This window comes from Drosophila arizonae, chromosome 2, assembly GCF_054131065.1.
Source record: "Drosophila arizonae isolate 15081-1271.41 chromosome 2, UAZ_ARI_1.0, whole genome shotgun sequence".
In the NCBI taxonomy this organism is placed as follows: domain Eukaryota; kingdom Metazoa; phylum Arthropoda; class Insecta; order Diptera; family Drosophilidae; genus Drosophila; species Drosophila arizonae.
Genome location: NC_142922.1, coordinates 27,389,483 through 27,406,099, shown reverse-complemented (window position 1 = coordinate 27,406,099; position 16,617 = coordinate 27,389,483). Strand labels below are relative to the sequence as shown.

The following is a 16,617-nucleotide window of genomic DNA, read 5'->3' as shown; positions in this document are numbered from 1 at the left end:
AGTAGTCCTGAAAAGGACTTTGATTAATTGCAAATTTCATAGTTTTGAAATTCGTTTCCGCAGAGTAATTTCGAAGTGAAATTACTTCTTTGTTGCGGACGCAGCTTTTGCTTTTGGCTTCTTTGCAGCTGCTTTTTTCGGTGATGCTGCCGAGACAACCTTTTTAGGCTTAGCACTTGTAGTTTTAGGTTTCGGAGTCTTTGGCTTTGCTGCGCTTGACTTTGCTGCCTTTGCTGTTGTGGGCTTTGCTTTAATGCTTCCTACTTTCTTTGCATCTTTGGCCTTTGTTTTGTCCGCTTTCTTTTTGTCGGTGCTCTTTTTGGTCAGCACAGCCTTCGATAACTTCTTATCAGCAGCACCCTTTACTTTTTTGGTGGCAGATATACTCTTCTTTTTGGCTGCTGCCGATGCAGTTACCTTCTTAGATTTCTTCTCTATGGAGGATGCCTTTGGCTTGGGCTCCTTTTTGGACGATGCAGACAGCTTAAATGAACCAGATGCACCCTTCCCTTTTGTCTGGATCAACTTTCCACTCGCAACTGAATTCTTCAGGTACTTCTTAATGAAAGGAGCCAGTTTCTGGGCATCGCACTTGTAAGTGGCACTGATATATTTCTTAATAGCCAAAAGTGATGAGCCTCCACGTTCCTTTAGATTTTTTATCGATGCATCCACCATTTGCTGAGTTGGTGGGTGTGTTGGAGGAGCCGCCGCTTTCTTTGCCTTAGATGCGGATGCAGATGCAGGCTTTTTAGCAGCCACCTTCTTTTCAGCTGAGGCTGTTTGGGGAGTTACAGGGGACGCGGATACTGCAACTGCGGAATCTGACATTTTGTATTATTCACTTCTTTACTTTTCACTTTATAACAAACAAAACGCAACGTTTTACTTATTGTTTAATTGGAAAATATTATGAATTTTGGTCACCCGTTTGAATGAGAATCGAGGAGGAAGGCCGAACGAGAATGTTTGTGCCATTGAATGTACGATACGCAAAAGTTTACAATTACCATTTTATTGACTTGTCTTTTTGAACAGTTTAAATTTTATATCCACACTAAATATGTTTTAGATTGTATTCTCAAATGTTTGAAAAATTCATAAATTTAGTTTTTACTCACATTTTTATAATTTCATGATTTTTTATTGCCCCTCAAAGTTGAAGTTTGTGTGAATGCAAAATAAGTTATATTGGAAAAACCATGTTTTTAATTAGATAATAATAAAAATGTTAATATATAAATTTAAAAGATAATAATTTATTAATTTGTTAATTGAATGCAACCATTAATATGAACAAACGCAATGGATTTATATATTAAAAATGATTTCAACAAAACCATTTGCCGTTAAAAACAGTGGCACTTTTGAGCCAACGCTAAACAAAAATCGTTCAGAAAAATAAAATTTTCTCCTTAACATTATAAATATAGTAATAAATATAAATTTAAAAATTAGAATGCAAATATTATATTAATATTTTCTTTACTTACTTCAAAAATAAAATCATTTCATACCATCATATTTAACATTACATTTCAGATACACTTATCTTGCGCAAAGAAATACATCAGTGTTAGAATATTATTTTTATCTTATGAGACACACAAGGCACATAAGGCAAAAATTATACAAAATATTTAAAATCCTTTTACGTGTATATCAAAATGTTAAAAAAAAAAAAAAAAAAAAAAAAAACACACACACGATCAGAAATAAGTCAGATCTCAATTGGAATGCAATTGGCTAACTACTGAAAATGTTTAATTTACACCAAACGCCTTATAAAAATGCAACTTTTTTGCTAGTTCAATAAAGCTATATATATTGTTCTGTAAAAATAAATAAATAAATAAAATATTTTCTTTATACGTATAATAGAGTTTTCAATTATGATTTCCACAAAACCATGTGCCGTTAAAAACAGTGGCACTTTTGAGCCAACGCTAAACAAAAATCGTTCAGAAAAATAAAATTTTCTCCTTAACATTATAAATATAGTAATAAATATAAATTTAAAAATTAGAATGCAAATATTATATTAATATTTTCTTTACTTACTTCAAAAATAAAATCATTTCATACCATCATATTTAACATTACATTTCAGATACACTTATCTTGCGCAAAGAAATACATCAGTGTTAGAATATTATTTTTATCTTATGAGACACACAAGGCACATAAGGCAAAAATTATACAAAATATTTAAAATCCTTTTACGTGTATATCAAAATGTTAAAAAAAAAAAAAAAAAAAAAAAAACACACACACGATCAGAAATAAGTCAGATCTCAATTGGAATGCAATTGGCTAACTACTGAAAATGTTTAATTTACACCAAACGCCTTATAAAAATGCAACTTTTTTGCTAGTTCAATGAAGCTATATTTATTGTTCTGTAAAAATAAATAAATAAATAAAATATATTCCTTACACGTATGATAGTTTTCAATCATATTCGAGATATATTTTCAATTTATATATTGTAGGACGATCGATCGATTTATTTTTGAGATCAACTAAAATCTGAAAATAGTAGTTTAAGCGAAAATAAGATTCTCCTTGTTAGAAATATTGTGGTCCTGAAAAGGACCGATTTGTTGGATGTTGCTTGTAATAAATACAAGATAGAATAGCGAAGCAATTTAAGCGCGCTCGCCACGGATACGTCTAGCCAGTTGAATGTCCTTGGGCATGATCGTGACACGCTTAGCATGAATGGCGCACAAATTTGTATCTTCGAATAGGCCAACCAAGTAGGCTTCGCTAGCTTCCTGCAGAGCCATTACAGCTGAGCTTTGGAAACGAAGGTCAGTCTTGAAATCCTGAGCGATTTCACGGACTAAACGCTGGAACGGCAACTTGCGAATAAGCAATTCTGTGCTCTTCTGGTAACGACGAATTTCACGCAGAGCAACTGTACCAGGGCGATAGCGATGAGGTTTTTTCACACCGCCAGTAGCTGGCGCACTTTTACGTGCTGCCTTAGTAGCCAACTGCTTACGAGGAGCCTTGCCTCCAGTAGACTTGCGAGCGGTCTGCTTTGTACGAGCCATTTTTCACAATTCAACCTTACACTGACACAATTCAAAACACAATGATCGGTCGAAGTTATTCCACATTCTTATATAGAAAAGTGGTGGTGCGTTAGAAAGAGATCGACATATTCGTGATCGTGTTAAATGCTATGCGCTCTTGCTCTGCTCTGCTCTACTCTGCTGTTGTAAGTGTTGCAAGGGTAGTGTGTGAGCAGGATGCAAGCATTATGTGCTCTCTCAAGTTTTCGGTATAAATAGCAGTGGCTCTGGTTATAGGAATTAGAGTATTTGTGACATTCGTGAAGTGCGTATATAGTATATACATAAAAAGTGAAAAATGACTGGTCGTGGTAAAGGTGGCAAAGGCTTGGGTAAAGGAGGTGCAAAGCGTCATCGCAAAGTGTTGCGTGATAATATCCAGGGTATCACGAAGCCAGCTATCCGTCGTTTAGCTCGTCGTGGTGGCGTGAAGCGAATTTCTGGACTAATCTATGAAGAAACCCGTGGCGTTCTCAAGGTCTTTTTGGAAAATGTTATTCGCGATGCTGTCACATACACCGAACATGCCAAGAGGAAGACAGTCACAGCCATGGATGTTGTCTATGCATTGAAGAGGCAAGGTCGTACACTCTACGGTTTTGGCGGTTAAGAAAAAACGAGTACAACAAGCAACCTATTTTCACAACAATCGGTCCTTTTCAGGACCACCAATATATTTCCTTAAAAGAGCTGAAAAATATGATTCGATTCTCGTCATAAAGTTTATACTTATCTTTCGCTACTAGTCTAGCTGCAATATATATTGGAACAGACGAACAATGATGTATATATTTTGTATCCGACCAAGAAAGAGTACGATGTCGTATTAGCAGAAAATATTCTATGCACTCAGATCGACCAGCAGGGCTGCCAACTTAGCCTTTTACCGGCCAGATCTGGCCTTTTTCAACTATCAATTGCAGAAAAATTTTTAATCTAGCTGCTGGCGGGAAATTTGACATTTTTAAAAATCAAACCATTAAAAAAAATCAAGTCTCTAGCCTCTTATGTCTTCTTAGATCGACGCGTTCATATATACGAACGGACTTAGCTCGTCGCCCTGATCAACAAAATATATCATTTTATACCACAATTTCCCATTTTCAATGGGTTTAGGGTATAAAAACTGAAATGGCTATATTTCTGGCTATTCTTAAATTTGATCTAGCCGTTTCTAGCAGGTTTAAAAGGATAATTTAGTATTTTCTTGCCCGGAAAAGATGGCAGCACTGTCGACCGTCGACCAGCAGTATTTCAACGTTTCGACACGTGAATGACTATGAATGAAAAAATGACTGTACCTTTGTACCATCACGCATGATTGTTTTATTTGAAATTTTTTTCTTATATTAAATTATATTTGTATATTTATTTAGACTAATACATGAAAAATCGCATCTCTTTTGCATATTTGGTCGTCCTGAAAAGGACGTTTGGTTTTGGTTTAGATGTGCATTAATTCGTAATTTAAGCCTTCTTTTCGGTCTTCTTAGGCAACAGAACTGCTTGGATGTTAGGCAACACACCGCCCTGGGCAATAGTGACGCCCGAAAGGAGTTTATTCAACTCTTCATCGTTGCGGATGGCCAATTGCAGATGGCGAGGGATAATTCTGGTTTTCTTGTTGTCGCGGGCTGCATTACCAGCCAACTCCAAAACTTCAGCGGCCAAATATTCCATAACAGCCGCCAAGTAAACTGGAGCACCGGCACCAACACGCTCGGCATAGTTGCCCTTGCGAAGAAGCCGATGAATACGACCAACGGGAAACTGCAGGCCAGCGCGGTTTGAGCGCGACTTTGCCTTTCCCTTCACTTTTCCACCTTTACCGCGACCAGACATTATATTCCTTTTATTCTTCTTACACTTTTTCACTCAACAAACAAGAATCGAATGCCCAAAACCCGAAAAAATGTCATTTTATACTTTTTTACCTACCTACTTTTTCAGCTAAAGAGGGTGAGTTGTTCTGTGCGCAAACATGAAAACGTTGTTCGAAAAATCCTACAAACGTTAACCAACCTGGCAATTTCTGTCAAATATTTGGGAAGTGAGTAAAAGTGAACTTGAGTGAATAATACAATAATAATAATGCCGCCTAAGACAAGTGGAAAGGCAGCCAAAAAGGCTGGCAAGGCCCAGAAGAATATTACCAAGAATGATAAGAAGAAGAAGCGCAAGAGGAAGGAAAGTTATGCCATCTATATTTACAAAGTGCTAAAGCAGGTCCATCCTGACACTGGAATCTCGTCGAAAGCAATGAGCATCATGAACAGCTTCGTGAACGACATTTTTGAGCGTATTGCTGCTGAGGCCTCTCGTTTGGCACACTACAACAAACGTTCAACGATTACCAGTCGGGAAATCCAAACTGCAGTCCGTCTTCTGTTGCCCGGAGAGTTGGCCAAGCACGCTGTCAGTGAAGGAACCAAAGCAGTAACCAAGTACACTAGCTCCAAGTAAATCTTACCTCGGTGTATGCAAAAGGCCCTTTTCAGGGCCACAAATCTTTTTTCAAAGAATATTAAATATTTCAATGAATATTCTTACTGTGACAAAATGTACCAAATGTGCCAACAATGCCCAACAAGAACGAACAACTATCAAATCTAACTCTCTGTGAGTATAGAGCAATATTCTTATCACAAAAACTTTTTTTTTGTATTTTTATACCCTGAACCCATTTTCAATGGGAAATCAGGGCAGAAAGAGGCGTGGCAGACCCCACAAAGTATATATATTCTTGATCAGGGCGACGAGTTGAGTCGATTTGGCCCTGTCCGTCTGTTTGAACGCGTCGATTTCAGAACATATAAGAGCTAGAGACTTCAATTTGTTTTAATGTTCGTATTTACAGCGTGGATATCACTAAAAATCGATAACTCATCCCGTTCTTTTTTTTTTCGATAAAAAACCTTATCGAAAATCAGTTATTAAATTATATCTCCTACATCTTTAAAGATAGAGTCTCCAAATTTTAAATGTATACTTGTATGCATTTTATACAATTTCGGTTTTTGATCAAATTTACAGCCACCCCCTCACCCACATTTTTGCAAAAGGCGTATTTCAAATACTAGAGACTTCTATTTTGGTAAGTGCACGCATTGCATTGATATAATCACGATTTGAAAGTTTCATGACGATCGTATGCCCACAAAAAAAGATATTAAACAATTAAGTTCTCATAGTAAGCGCACACTGCAGCCCATGCGTTTTGCTTGTGTGTATGTGTTTGTGTATGTATGTGTGTGTGTGTGTGTGCGAGAAAAATTATTAAAATAGTTATAGCTTGAAAGGTTCAGGGGATCTCGTAGTCGAGCAGTCTCGACTAGAGCTTTCTTACTTGTTTTATCTTATGATCTTTAGAGTAACGAACGAACTTCGATTATAATTTAATAAGTTTTGTTTAAATTGGCGTTCTTTTTCATTGGCTTATAGATACGCTTATGAAAGTATTTTTTCTCTGAGAAATATGTAATAGTAGTCCTGAAAAGGACTTTGATTAATTGCGAATTTCATAGTTTTGAAATTTCTGCCGAGTAATTCCGAAGTGAAATTACTTCTTTGTTGCGGACGCAGCTTTTGCTTTTGGCTTCTTAGCAGCTGCTTTTTTCGGTGATGCTGCCGAGACAACCTTTTTAGGCTTAGCACTTGTAGTTTTAGGTTTCGGTGTTTTTGGCTTTGCTGCGCTCGACTTTGCCGCCTTTGCTGTTGTGGGCTTTGCTTTAATGGTTCCTACTTTCTTTGCATCTTTGGCCTTCGCTTTCTCTGCTTTCTTTTTGTCGGTACTCTTTTTGGTCACCACAGCCTTTGATAATTTCTTATCAGCAGCGCCCTTAACTTTTTTGGTGGCAGATATACTCTTCTTTTTGGCTGCTGTCGATGCAGTTACCTTCTTAGATTTCTTCTCTATAGAGGATGCCTTTGGCTTGGGCTCCTTTTTAGAAGATGCCGACAGCTTAAATGAACCAGATGCACCCTTCCCTTTTGTTTGGATCAACTTTCCACTCGCAACCGAATTCTTCAGGTACTTCTTAATGAATGGAGCCAGCTTCTGGGCATCGCACTTGTAAGTGGCACTGATATATTTCTTAATAGCCAAGAGGGATGAGCCTCCACGTTCCTTTAGATTTTTTATCGATGCATCCACCATCTGCTGAGTTGGTGGGTGTGTTGGAGGGACCGCTGCTTTCTTTGCCTTAGATACGGATGCAGATGCTGGCTTTTTAGCAGCCACCTTCTTCTCAGCTGAGGCTGTTTGGGGAGTCACGGGGGACGCGGATACTGCAACTGCGGAATCAGACATTTTGTATTATTCACTTTATAACAAACGAAACAAAACGTTTTATTTTTTGTTAATTGGAAAATATTATGAATTTTGGTCACCCGTTTGAATGAGAATCGAGGAGGAAGGCCGAACGAGAATGTTTGTGCCATTGAATGTACGATACGCAAAAGTTTACAATTACCATTTTATTGACTTGTATTTTTAAACATTTTAAATTATGTATCCAAAATAAATATGTATTAGATTGTATTCTCAAATGTTTGAAAAATGCATAAAACAAATTTTTGCTTACTTTTTTATAATTTCATGATTTTTTATTGCCCCTCAAAATCTAACTTTGTATGAATGCAAAATAAGTTATCTTGGAAAAATTATGGTTTTAATTGGATAATAATAAAAATGTTTATATATCAATTTGAAAAATAATAGTTCATTAATTTGTTCATTAAATACAACTATTAATATGAACAATCCCTAATAGATTTATATATAAAATTTGATTTCAACTAAACCATTTGTCGTTAAAAACAGTCATGCTTTTGAGCCAACGCAATAGAAAAATCATTCGTAAAAATAAAATCTAATAATAAAAATGTTTATATATCAATTTAAAAGATAATAATTTATTAATTTGTTAATAAAATACAACTATTAATATGAAGAAACCCTATAAATAACATTTTATTTCAACTAAACCATTTGTCGTTAAAAACAGTCATGCTTTTGAGCCAACGCAATACAAAAATCATTCGTAAAAATAAAATCTAATAATAAAAATGTTTATATATCAATTTAAAAGATAATAATTTATTAATTTGTTAATAAAATACATCTATTAATATGAAGAAACCCTATAGATTTATAAATAACATTTTATTTCAACTAAACCATTTGCCGTTAAAAACAGTCATGCTTTTGAGCCAACGCAATACAAAAATCATTCGTAAAAATAAAATCTAATAATAAAAATGTTTATATATCAATTTAAAAGATAATAATTTATTAATTTGTTAATAAAATACATCTATTAATATGAAGAAACCCTATAGATTTATATATAAAATTTGATTTCAACTAAACCATTTGTCGTTAAAAACAGTCATGCTTTTGAGCCAACGCAATACAAAAATCATTCGTAAAAATAAAATCTAATAATAAAAATGTTTATATATCAATTTAAAAGATAATAATTCATTAATTTGTTAACAAAATACAACTATTAATATGAAGAAAGCCTATAGATTTATAAATAACATTTTATTTCAACTAAACCATTTGCCGTTAAAAACAGTCATGCTTTTGAGTCAACGCAATACAAAAATCATTCGTAAAAATAAAATCTAATAATAAAAATGTTTATATATCAATTTAAAAGATAATAATTCATTAATTTGTTAACAAAATACAACTATTAATATGAAAAAAGCCTATAGATTTATAAATAACATTTTATTTCAACTAAACCATTTGCCGTTAAAAACAGTCATGCTTTTGAGTCAACGCAATACAAAAATCATTCGTAAAAATAAAATCTAATAATAAAAATGTTTATATATCAATTTAAAAGATAATAATTTATTAATTTGTTAATAAAATACAACTATTAATATGAAGAAACCCTATAGATTTATAAATAACATTTTATTTCAACTAAACCATTTGCCGTTAAAAATAGTCATGCTTCTAAGCCAACGTAGTAAAAAAATATTTCAGACATATGAAATCTTTCCTTTAACATTAAAAATATTTAAAAAAAAATATAAATTACAAAATTAAAATGAAAATTTTATGTTATTATTTTCTTTACTTCAAACATATAATCATTTCATACCATCATATTCAAAATCACATTTCAGATACACTTATCTTGCGCAAAGAAATACATCAGTGTAAAAGTATTACTTTATCTTGTACCACAAGGCACAAACTATACAAAATATATAAAAACTAATATAGTTTACTTTTTACTTGTATATAAAAATGTTTTAAAGACACAATCAGAAATATGTCATATTTGAAATGAAAAACAATTGGCTAACCACTGTAACACTAAACGCGTTATAAAAATGCAATTTTTTAAAATCAAATAAAGTTATATTGTGCTATTTAAAAACAAAAGACTTTCTTTATATTACATTTTATATCATAGGATCGATCGATTTATTTTCGAGATCAACTGAAATCGAAAAATTGAAAAAAGTTGTAGCGAAAATAGAAATCTCCTTGTTAGAAATATTGTGGTCCTGAAAAGGACCGATTTGTTGGATGTTGCTTGTAATATATACAAAACAGAATAGCGAAGCAATTTAAGCGCGCTCGCCACGGATACGTCTGGCCAGTTGAATGTCCTTGGGCATGATCGTGACGCGTTTGGCATGAATGGCGCACAAATTTGTATCTTCGAATAGGCCAACCAAGTAGGCTTCGCTAGCTTCCTGCAGAGCCATTACAGCGGAGCTTTGGAAACGAAGGTCAGTCTTGAAATCCTGAGCGATTTCACGGACTAAACGCTGGAACGGCAACTTGCGAATAAGCAATTCTGTGCTCTTCTGGTAACGACGAATTTCACGCAGAGCAACTGTACCAGGGCGATAGCGATGAGGTTTTTTCACACCGCCAGTAGCTGGCGCACTTTTACGTGCTGCCTTAGTAGCCAACTGCTTACGAGGAGCCTTGCCTCCAGTAGACTTGCGAGCGGTCTGCTTTGTACGAGCCATTCCTCCACAATTCTATTTTACACTCTCACAATTCAAAACACAATGATCGGTCGCCGCCATTCCGTATTGCTTATATAGCAAACTGGTGGTGCGTTAGAAAGAGATCGACATATTCATGATCGACAAATAGTGATCGTGTTACTCTACTCTGCTGTTGTAAATGTTGCAAGGGTGTGTGAGCGGGATGCAAGCATTATGTGCTCTCTCAAGTTTTCGGATATCTCGGTATAAATAGCAGTGAGTCTGGTCATAGGCATTAGAGTATTTCTGACATTCGTGAAGTGCGTATATATATATAAAAAGTGAAAAATGACTGGTCGTGGTAAAGGTGGCAAAGGCTTGGGTAAAGGAGGTGCAAAGCGTCATCGCAAAGTGTTGCGTGATAATATCCAGGGTATCACGAAGCCAGCTATCCGTCGTTTAGCTCGTCGTGGTGGCGTGAAGCGAATTTCTGGACTAATCTATGAAGAAACCCGTGGCGTTCTCAAGGTCTTTTTGGAAAATGTTATTCGCGATGCTGTCACATACACCGAACATGCTAAGAGGAAGACAGTCACAGCCATGGATGTTGTCTATGCATTGAAGAGGCAAGGTCGTACACTCTACGGTTTTGGCGGTTAAGAAAAAACGAGTACAACAAGCAACCTATTTTCACAACAATCGGTCCTTTTCAGGACCACCAATATATTTCCTTAAAAGAGCTGAAAAATATGATTCGATTCTCGTCATAAAGTTTATACTTATCTTTCGCTACTAGTCTAGCTGCAATATATATATTTTGTATCCGACCAAGAAAGAGTACGATGTATTAGCAGAAAATATTCTATGCACTCAGATCGACCAGCAGGGCAGCCAACTTAGCCTTTTACCGGCCAGATCTGGCCTTTTTCAGAAAAATTTTTAATCTAGCTGCTGGCGGGAAATTTGACATTTTTAAAAATCAAACCATTAAAAAAAATCAAGTCTCTAGCCTCTTATGTCTTCTTAGATCGACGCGTTCATATATACGAACGGACTTAGCTCGTCGCCCTGATCAACAAAATATATCATTTTATACCACAATTTCCCATTTTCAATGGGTTTAGGGTATAAAAACTGAAATGGCTATATTTCTGGCTATTCTTGAATTTGATCTAGCCGTTTCTAGCAGGTTTAAAAGGATAATTTAGTATTTTCTTGCCCGGAAAAGTTGGCAGCACTGTCGACCGTCGACCAGCAGTATTTCAACGTTTCGACACGTGAATGACTATGAATGAAAAAATTACTGTACCTTTGTACCATCACGCATGATTGTTTTATTTGAAATTTTTTTCTTATATTAAATTATATTTGTATATTTATTTAGACTAATACATGAAAAATCGCATCTCTTTTGCATATTTGGTCGTCCTGAAAAGGACGTTTGGTTTTGGTTTAGATGTGCATTAATTCGTAATTTAAGCCTTCTTTTCGGTCTTCTTAGGCAACAGAACTGCTTGGATGTTAGGCAACACACCGCCCTGGGCAATAGTGACGCCCGAAAGGAGTTTATTCAACTCTTCATCGTTGCGGATGGCCAATTGCAGATGGCGAGGGATAATTCTGGTTTTCTTGTTGTCGCGGGCTGCATTACCAGCCAACTCCAAAACTTCAGCGGCCAAATATTCCATAACAGCCGCCAAGTAAACTGGAGCACCGGCACCAACACGCTCGGCATAGTTGCCCTTGCGAAGAAGCCGATGAATACGACCAACGGGAAACTGCAGGCCAGCGCGGTTTGAGCGCGACTTTGCCTTTCCCTTCACTTTTCCACCTTTACCGCGACCAGACATTATATTCCTTTTATTCTTCTTACACTTTTTCACTCAACAAACAAGAATCGAATGCCCAAAACCCGAAAAAATGTCATTTTATACTTTTTTACCTACCTACTTTTTCAGCTAAAGAGGGTAAGTTGTTCTGTGCGCAAACATGAAAACGTTGTTCGAAAAATCCTACAAACGTTAACCAAGCTGCCAGTTTCTGTCAAATATTCGGGAAGTGAGTAAAAGTGAACTTGAGTGAATAATACAATAATAATAATGCCGCCTAAGACAAGTGGAAAGGCAGCCAAAAAGGCTGGCAAGGCCCAGAAGAATATTACCAAGAATGATAAGAAGAAGAAGCGCAAGAGGAAGGAAAGTTATGCCATCTATATTTACAAAGTGCTAAAGCAGGTCCATCCTGACACTGGAATCTCGTCGAAAGCAATGAGCATCATGAACAGCTTCGTGAACGACATTTTTGACCGTATTGCTGCTGAGGCCTCTCGTTTGGCACACTACAACAAACGTTCAACGATTACCAGTCGGGAAATCCAAACTGCAGTGCGTCTTCTGTTGCCCGGAGAGTTGGCCAAGCACGCTGTCAGTGAAGGAACCAAAGCAGTAACCAAGTACACTAGCTCCAAGTAAATCTTACCTCGGTGTATGCAAAAGGCCCTTTTCAGGGCCACAAATCTTTTTTCAAAGAATATTAAATATTTCAATGAATATTCTTACTGTGACAAAATGTACCAAATGTGCCAACAATGCCCAACAAGGAAGAACAACTATCAAATCTAACTCTCTCTTTGTGAGTAAAGAGCAATATTCTTATCACAAAATTTTTTTTTTTTTTTTTGTCTTTTTATACCCTGAACCCATTTTCAATGGGAAATCAGGGCAGAAGGAGGCGTGGCAGACCCCACAAAGTATATATATTCTTGATCAGGGCGACGAGTTGAGTCGATTTGGCCCTGTCCGTCTGTCCGTATGTTTGAACGCGTCGATTTCAGAACATATAAGAGCTAGAGACTTCAATTTGTTTTAATGTTCGTATTTACAGCGTGGATATCACTAAAAATCGATAACTCATCCCGTTCTTTTTTATCGACAAAAAACCTTATCGAAAATCAGTTATTAAATTATATCTCCATCTTTAAAGATAGAGTCTCCAAATTTTAAATGTATACATGTATGCATTTTGTACAATTTCGGTTTTTGATCAAATTTACCACCACCCCCTCACCCACATTTTTGCAAAAGGCGTATTTCAAATACTAGAGACTTGTATTTTGGTAAGTGCACGCATTGCATTGATATAATCACGATTTGAAAGTTTCATGACGATCGTATGCCCACAAAAAAAGATATTAAACAATTAAGTTCTCATAGTAAGCGCACACTGCAGCCCATGCGTTTTGCTTGTGTGTATGTGTTTGTGTATGTGTGTGTGTGTATGTGCGAAAAATTATTAAAATAGTTATTGCTTGAAAGGTTCAGGGGATCTCGTAGTCGAGCAGTCTCGACTAGAGCTTTCTTACTTGTTTTATCTTACGATCTTTAGAGTAACGAACGAACTTCGATTATAATTTAATAAGTTTTGTTTAAATTGGCGTTCTTTTTCATTGGCTTATAGATACGCTTATGAAAGTATTTTTTCTCTTGGAAATATGTAATAGTAGTCCTGAAAAGGACTTCGATTAATTGCAAATTTCATAGTTTTGAAATTCGTTTCCGCCGAGTAATTTCGAAGTGAAATTACTTCTTTGTTGCGGACGCAGCTTTTGCTTTTGGCTTCTTTGCAGCTGCTTTTTTCGGTGATGCTGCCGAGACAACCTTTTTAGGCTTAGCACTTGTAGTTTTAGGTTTCGGTGTTTTTGGCTTTGCTGCGCTTGACTTTGCCGCCTTTGCTGTTGTGGGCTTTGCTTTAATGCTTCCTACTTTCTTTGCATCTTTGGCCTTTGTTTTGTCCGCTTTCTTTTTGTCGGTGCTCTTTTTGGTCAGCACAGCCTTCGATAACTTCTTATCAGCAGCACCCTTTACTTTTTTGGTGGCAGATATACTCTTCTTTTTGGCTGCTGCCGATGCAGTTACCTTCTTAGATTTCTTCTCTATGGAGGATGCCTTTGGCTTGGACTCCTTTTTGGACGATGCAGACAGCTTAAATGAACCAGATGCACCCTTCCCTTTTGTCTGGATCAACTTTCCACTCGCAACTGAATTCTTCAGGTACTTCTTAATGAAAGGGGCCAGTTTCTGGGCATCGCACTTGTAAGTGGCACTGATATATTTCTTAATAGCCAAAAGTGATGAGCCTCCACGTTCCTTTAGATTTTTTATCGATGCATCCACCATTTGCTGAGTTGGTGGGTGTGTTGGAGGAGCCGCCGCTTTCTTTGCCTTAGATGCGGATGCAGATGCAGGCTTTTTAGCAGCCACCTTCTTCTCAGCTGAGGCTGTTTGGGGAGTTACAGGGGACGCGGATACTGCAACTGCGGAATCTGACATTTTGTATTAATCACTTCTTTACTTTTCACTTTATAACAAACAAAACGCAACGTTTTACTTATTGTTTAATTCGAAAATATTATGAATTTTGGTCACCCGTTTGAATGAGAATCGAGGAGGAAGGCCGAACGAGAATGTTTGTGCCATTGAATGTACGATACGCAAAAGTTTACAATTACCATTTTATTGACTAGTCTTTTTGAACAGTTTAAATTTTATATCCACACTAAATATGTTTTAGATTGTATTCTCAAATGTTTGAAAAATTCATAAAATTAGTTTTTACTTACATTTTTATAATTTCATGATTTTTTATTGCCCCTCAAAGTTGAAGTTTGTGTGAATGCAAAATAAGTTATATTGGAAAAACCATGTTTTTAATTAGATAATAATAAAAATTTTAATATATAAATTTAAAAGATAATAATTTATTAATTTGTTAATTGAATGCAACCATTAATATGAACAAACGCAATGGATTTATATATTAAAAATGATTTCAACAAAACCATTTGCCGTTAAAAACAGTGGCACTTTTGAGCCAACGCTAAACAAAAATCGTTCAGAAAAATAAAATTTTCTCCTTAACATTATAAATATAGTAATAAATATAAATTTAAAAATTAGAATGCAAATATTATATTAATAATTTCCTTACTTACTTCAAACATATAATCATTTCATACCATCATATTCAACATTACATTTCAGATACACTTATCTTGCGCAAAGAAATACATCAGCGTTAGAATATTATTTTTATCTTATGAGACACACAAGGCACATAAGGCAAAAATTATAAAAAAAATATTTAAAATCCTATTACGTGTATATCAAAATGTTTAAAAAAAAACACACGATCAGAAATAAGTCAGATCTCAATTGAAATGCAATTGGCTAACTACTGAAAATGTTTAATTTACACCAAACGCCTTATAAAAATGCAACTTTTTTGTAAGTTCAATAAAGCTATATATATTGTTCTGTAAAAATAAATAAATAAATAAAATATTTTCTTTATACGTATAATCGAGTTTTCAATTATGATTTCCACAAAACCATTTGCCGTTAAAAACAGTGGCACTTTTGAGCCAACGCTAAACAAAAATCGTTCAGAAAAATAAAATTTTCTCCTTAACATTATAAATATAGTAATAAATATAAATTTAAAAATTAGAATGCAAATATTATATTAATAATTTCCTTACTTACTTCAAACATATAATCATTTCATACCATCATATTCAACATTACATTTCAGATACACTTATCTTGCGCAAAGAAATACATCAGCGTTAGAATATTATTTTTATCTTATGAGACACACAAGGCACATAAGGCAAAAATTATAAAAAAATATTTAAAGTCCTTTTACGTGTATATCAAAATGTTTTTAAAACAAGTAAGAAAGCTCTAGTCGAGACTGCTCGACTACGAGATCCCCTGAACCCTTGGAGTAATAGATAGCTTACACAAGAAACACGCACACACACACACAGGCATACATACACACACAGGCATACATACACACACAGGCATACATACACACACACGCATACAGACACACACACACACGCATACATACACAAACGCATACACACATACATACACATACACACACACACACACACACAAACACATACACACACATACACAAACACATACACACACAAGCACCCACGCATAAACACGCATGGGCTGCAGTGTGCGCTTACTATGCGAACTTAATTGTTTAATAACTTTTTTTATGGACGTACGATCTTCATGAAACTTTCAGATTATGATTATTATGGATATGCATGTAATTGCCAAAGCACAAGTCTCTAGTATTTGAAATACGCTTTTTACAAAAGTGAGGGTGAGAGGGTGAATTTAAGGGTGCGGGGTAAATTTTAACAAAAACCGAAATTGTATAAATTGCATGTAAGCATACATTAAAAATTTGGAGACTCTAGCAATAAAGGTGTAGAAGATATAATTTTATAACTGGTTTTCGATAAGGTTTTTTATCGATAAAAAAAGATCGGGATGAGTTATCGAATTTTAATGATAAACTTGATATGCGCGCTGTAATTACGGACATTTTAAAAAAAATTTGAAGTCTCTAGCTCTTATATCTTCTGAAATCGACGCGTTCATACATACGGACAGACGGACAGACGGACAGACGGACAGACAGACGGACAGGGCCAAATCAACTCAGCTCGTCACCCTGATCAAGAATATATATACTTTGTGGG

General features: G+C 35.3%; 9 protein-coding genes and 2 pseudogenes across 9 annotated transcripts; 4 read left to right on the top strand and 7 right to left on the bottom strand.

Annotated features, from left to right (window-relative positions):
* Positions 1-8: 8 nt before the first annotated feature.
* Positions 9-917, bottom strand: LOC149270673 (histone H1 pseudogene; annotated as a pseudogene).
* Positions 918-2,577: 1,660 nt separating this feature from the next.
* On the bottom strand, positions 2,578-3,112 carry LOC149270672 (histone H3). The gene has a single exon (XM_089463177.1). It carries the CDS (start codon positions 3,057-3,059, stop codon positions 2,649-2,651), a length of 411 nt encoding a protein of 136 aa, XP_089319303.1. The 5' UTR covers positions 3,060-3,112; the 3' UTR covers positions 2,578-2,648.
* Positions 3,113-3,314: 202 nt separating this feature from the next.
* On the top strand, positions 3,315-3,745 carry LOC149270671 (histone H4). The gene has a single exon (XM_089463195.1). The coding sequence runs from the start codon at positions 3,379-3,381 to the stop codon at positions 3,688-3,690; it is 312 nt and encodes a 103-aa protein (XP_089319321.1). The 5' UTR covers positions 3,315-3,378; the 3' UTR covers positions 3,691-3,745.
* A 745-nt stretch (positions 3,746-4,490) lies between these two features.
* Positions 4,491-4,961, bottom strand: LOC149270670 (histone H2A). The gene has a single exon (XM_089470948.1). It carries the CDS (start codon positions 4,920-4,922, stop codon positions 4,548-4,550), a length of 375 nt encoding a protein of 124 aa, XP_089327074.1. The 5' UTR covers positions 4,923-4,961; the 3' UTR covers positions 4,491-4,547.
* Positions 4,962-5,103: 142 nt separating this feature from the next.
* LOC149270669 (histone H2B) lies at positions 5,104-5,587 on the top strand. Its single transcript, XM_089470955.1, has one exon. The coding sequence runs from the start codon at positions 5,172-5,174 to the stop codon at positions 5,541-5,543; it is 372 nt and encodes a 123-aa protein (XP_089327081.1). The 5' UTR covers positions 5,104-5,171; the 3' UTR covers positions 5,544-5,587.
* Positions 5,588-6,569: 982 nt separating this feature from the next.
* Positions 6,570-7,433, bottom strand: LOC149270668 (histone H1). Its single transcript, XM_089470939.1, has one exon. The coding sequence runs from the start codon at positions 7,387-7,389 to the stop codon at positions 6,640-6,642; it is 750 nt and encodes a 249-aa protein (XP_089327065.1). The 5' UTR covers positions 7,390-7,433; the 3' UTR covers positions 6,570-6,639.
* Positions 7,434-9,606: 2,173 nt separating this feature from the next.
* Positions 9,607-10,138, bottom strand: LOC149270667 (histone H3). The gene has a single exon (XM_089467036.1). The coding sequence runs from the start codon at positions 10,086-10,088 to the stop codon at positions 9,678-9,680; it is 411 nt and encodes a 136-aa protein (XP_089323162.1). The 5' UTR covers positions 10,089-10,138; the 3' UTR covers positions 9,607-9,677.
* A 202-nt stretch (positions 10,139-10,340) lies between these two features.
* On the top strand, positions 10,341-10,771 carry LOC149270666 (histone H4). Its single transcript, XM_089467062.1, has one exon. It carries the CDS (start codon positions 10,398-10,400, stop codon positions 10,707-10,709), a length of 312 nt encoding a protein of 103 aa, XP_089323188.1. The 5' UTR covers positions 10,341-10,397; the 3' UTR covers positions 10,710-10,771.
* A 696-nt stretch (positions 10,772-11,467) lies between these two features.
* LOC149270665 (histone H2A) lies at positions 11,468-11,939 on the bottom strand. The gene has a single exon (XM_089467045.1). The coding sequence runs from the start codon at positions 11,897-11,899 to the stop codon at positions 11,525-11,527; it is 375 nt and encodes a 124-aa protein (XP_089323171.1). The 5' UTR covers positions 11,900-11,939; the 3' UTR covers positions 11,468-11,524.
* A 168-nt stretch (positions 11,940-12,107) lies between these two features.
* Positions 12,108-12,564, top strand: LOC149270664 (histone H2B-like). Its single transcript, XM_089467057.1, has one exon. It carries the CDS (start codon positions 12,149-12,151, stop codon positions 12,518-12,520), a length of 372 nt encoding a protein of 123 aa, XP_089323183.1. The 5' UTR covers positions 12,108-12,148; the 3' UTR covers positions 12,521-12,564.
* A 573-nt stretch (positions 12,565-13,137) lies between these two features.
* LOC149270663 (histone H1 pseudogene) lies at positions 13,138-14,455 on the bottom strand (annotated as a pseudogene).
* Positions 14,456-16,617: the final 2,162 nt, after the last annotated feature.

Excerpts from the sequence above, each read along its gene's own strand:
- LOC149270672 (XM_089463177.1), bottom strand. The coding sequence starts at position 3,059 with ATGGCTCGTACAAAGCAGACCGCTCGCAAGTCTACTGGAGGCAAGGCT.
- LOC149270671 (XM_089463195.1), top strand. The coding sequence starts at position 3,379 with ATGACTGGTCGTGGTAAAGGTGGCAAAGGCTTGGGTAAAGGAGGTGCA.
- LOC149270670 (XM_089470948.1), bottom strand. The coding sequence starts at position 4,922 with ATGTCTGGTCGCGGTAAAGGTGGAAAAGTGAAGGGAAAGGCAAAGTCG.
- LOC149270669 (XM_089470955.1), top strand. The coding sequence starts at position 5,172 with ATGCCGCCTAAGACAAGTGGAAAGGCAGCCAAAAAGGCTGGCAAGGCC.
- LOC149270668 (XM_089470939.1), bottom strand. The coding sequence starts at position 7,389 with ATGTCTGATTCCGCAGTTGCAGTATCCGCGTCCCCCGTGACTCCCCAA.
- LOC149270667 (XM_089467036.1), bottom strand. The coding sequence starts at position 10,088 with ATGGCTCGTACAAAGCAGACCGCTCGCAAGTCTACTGGAGGCAAGGCT.
- LOC149270666 (XM_089467062.1), top strand. The coding sequence starts at position 10,398 with ATGACTGGTCGTGGTAAAGGTGGCAAAGGCTTGGGTAAAGGAGGTGCA.
- LOC149270665 (XM_089467045.1), bottom strand. The coding sequence starts at position 11,899 with ATGTCTGGTCGCGGTAAAGGTGGAAAAGTGAAGGGAAAGGCAAAGTCG.
- LOC149270664 (XM_089467057.1), top strand. The coding sequence starts at position 12,149 with ATGCCGCCTAAGACAAGTGGAAAGGCAGCCAAAAAGGCTGGCAAGGCC.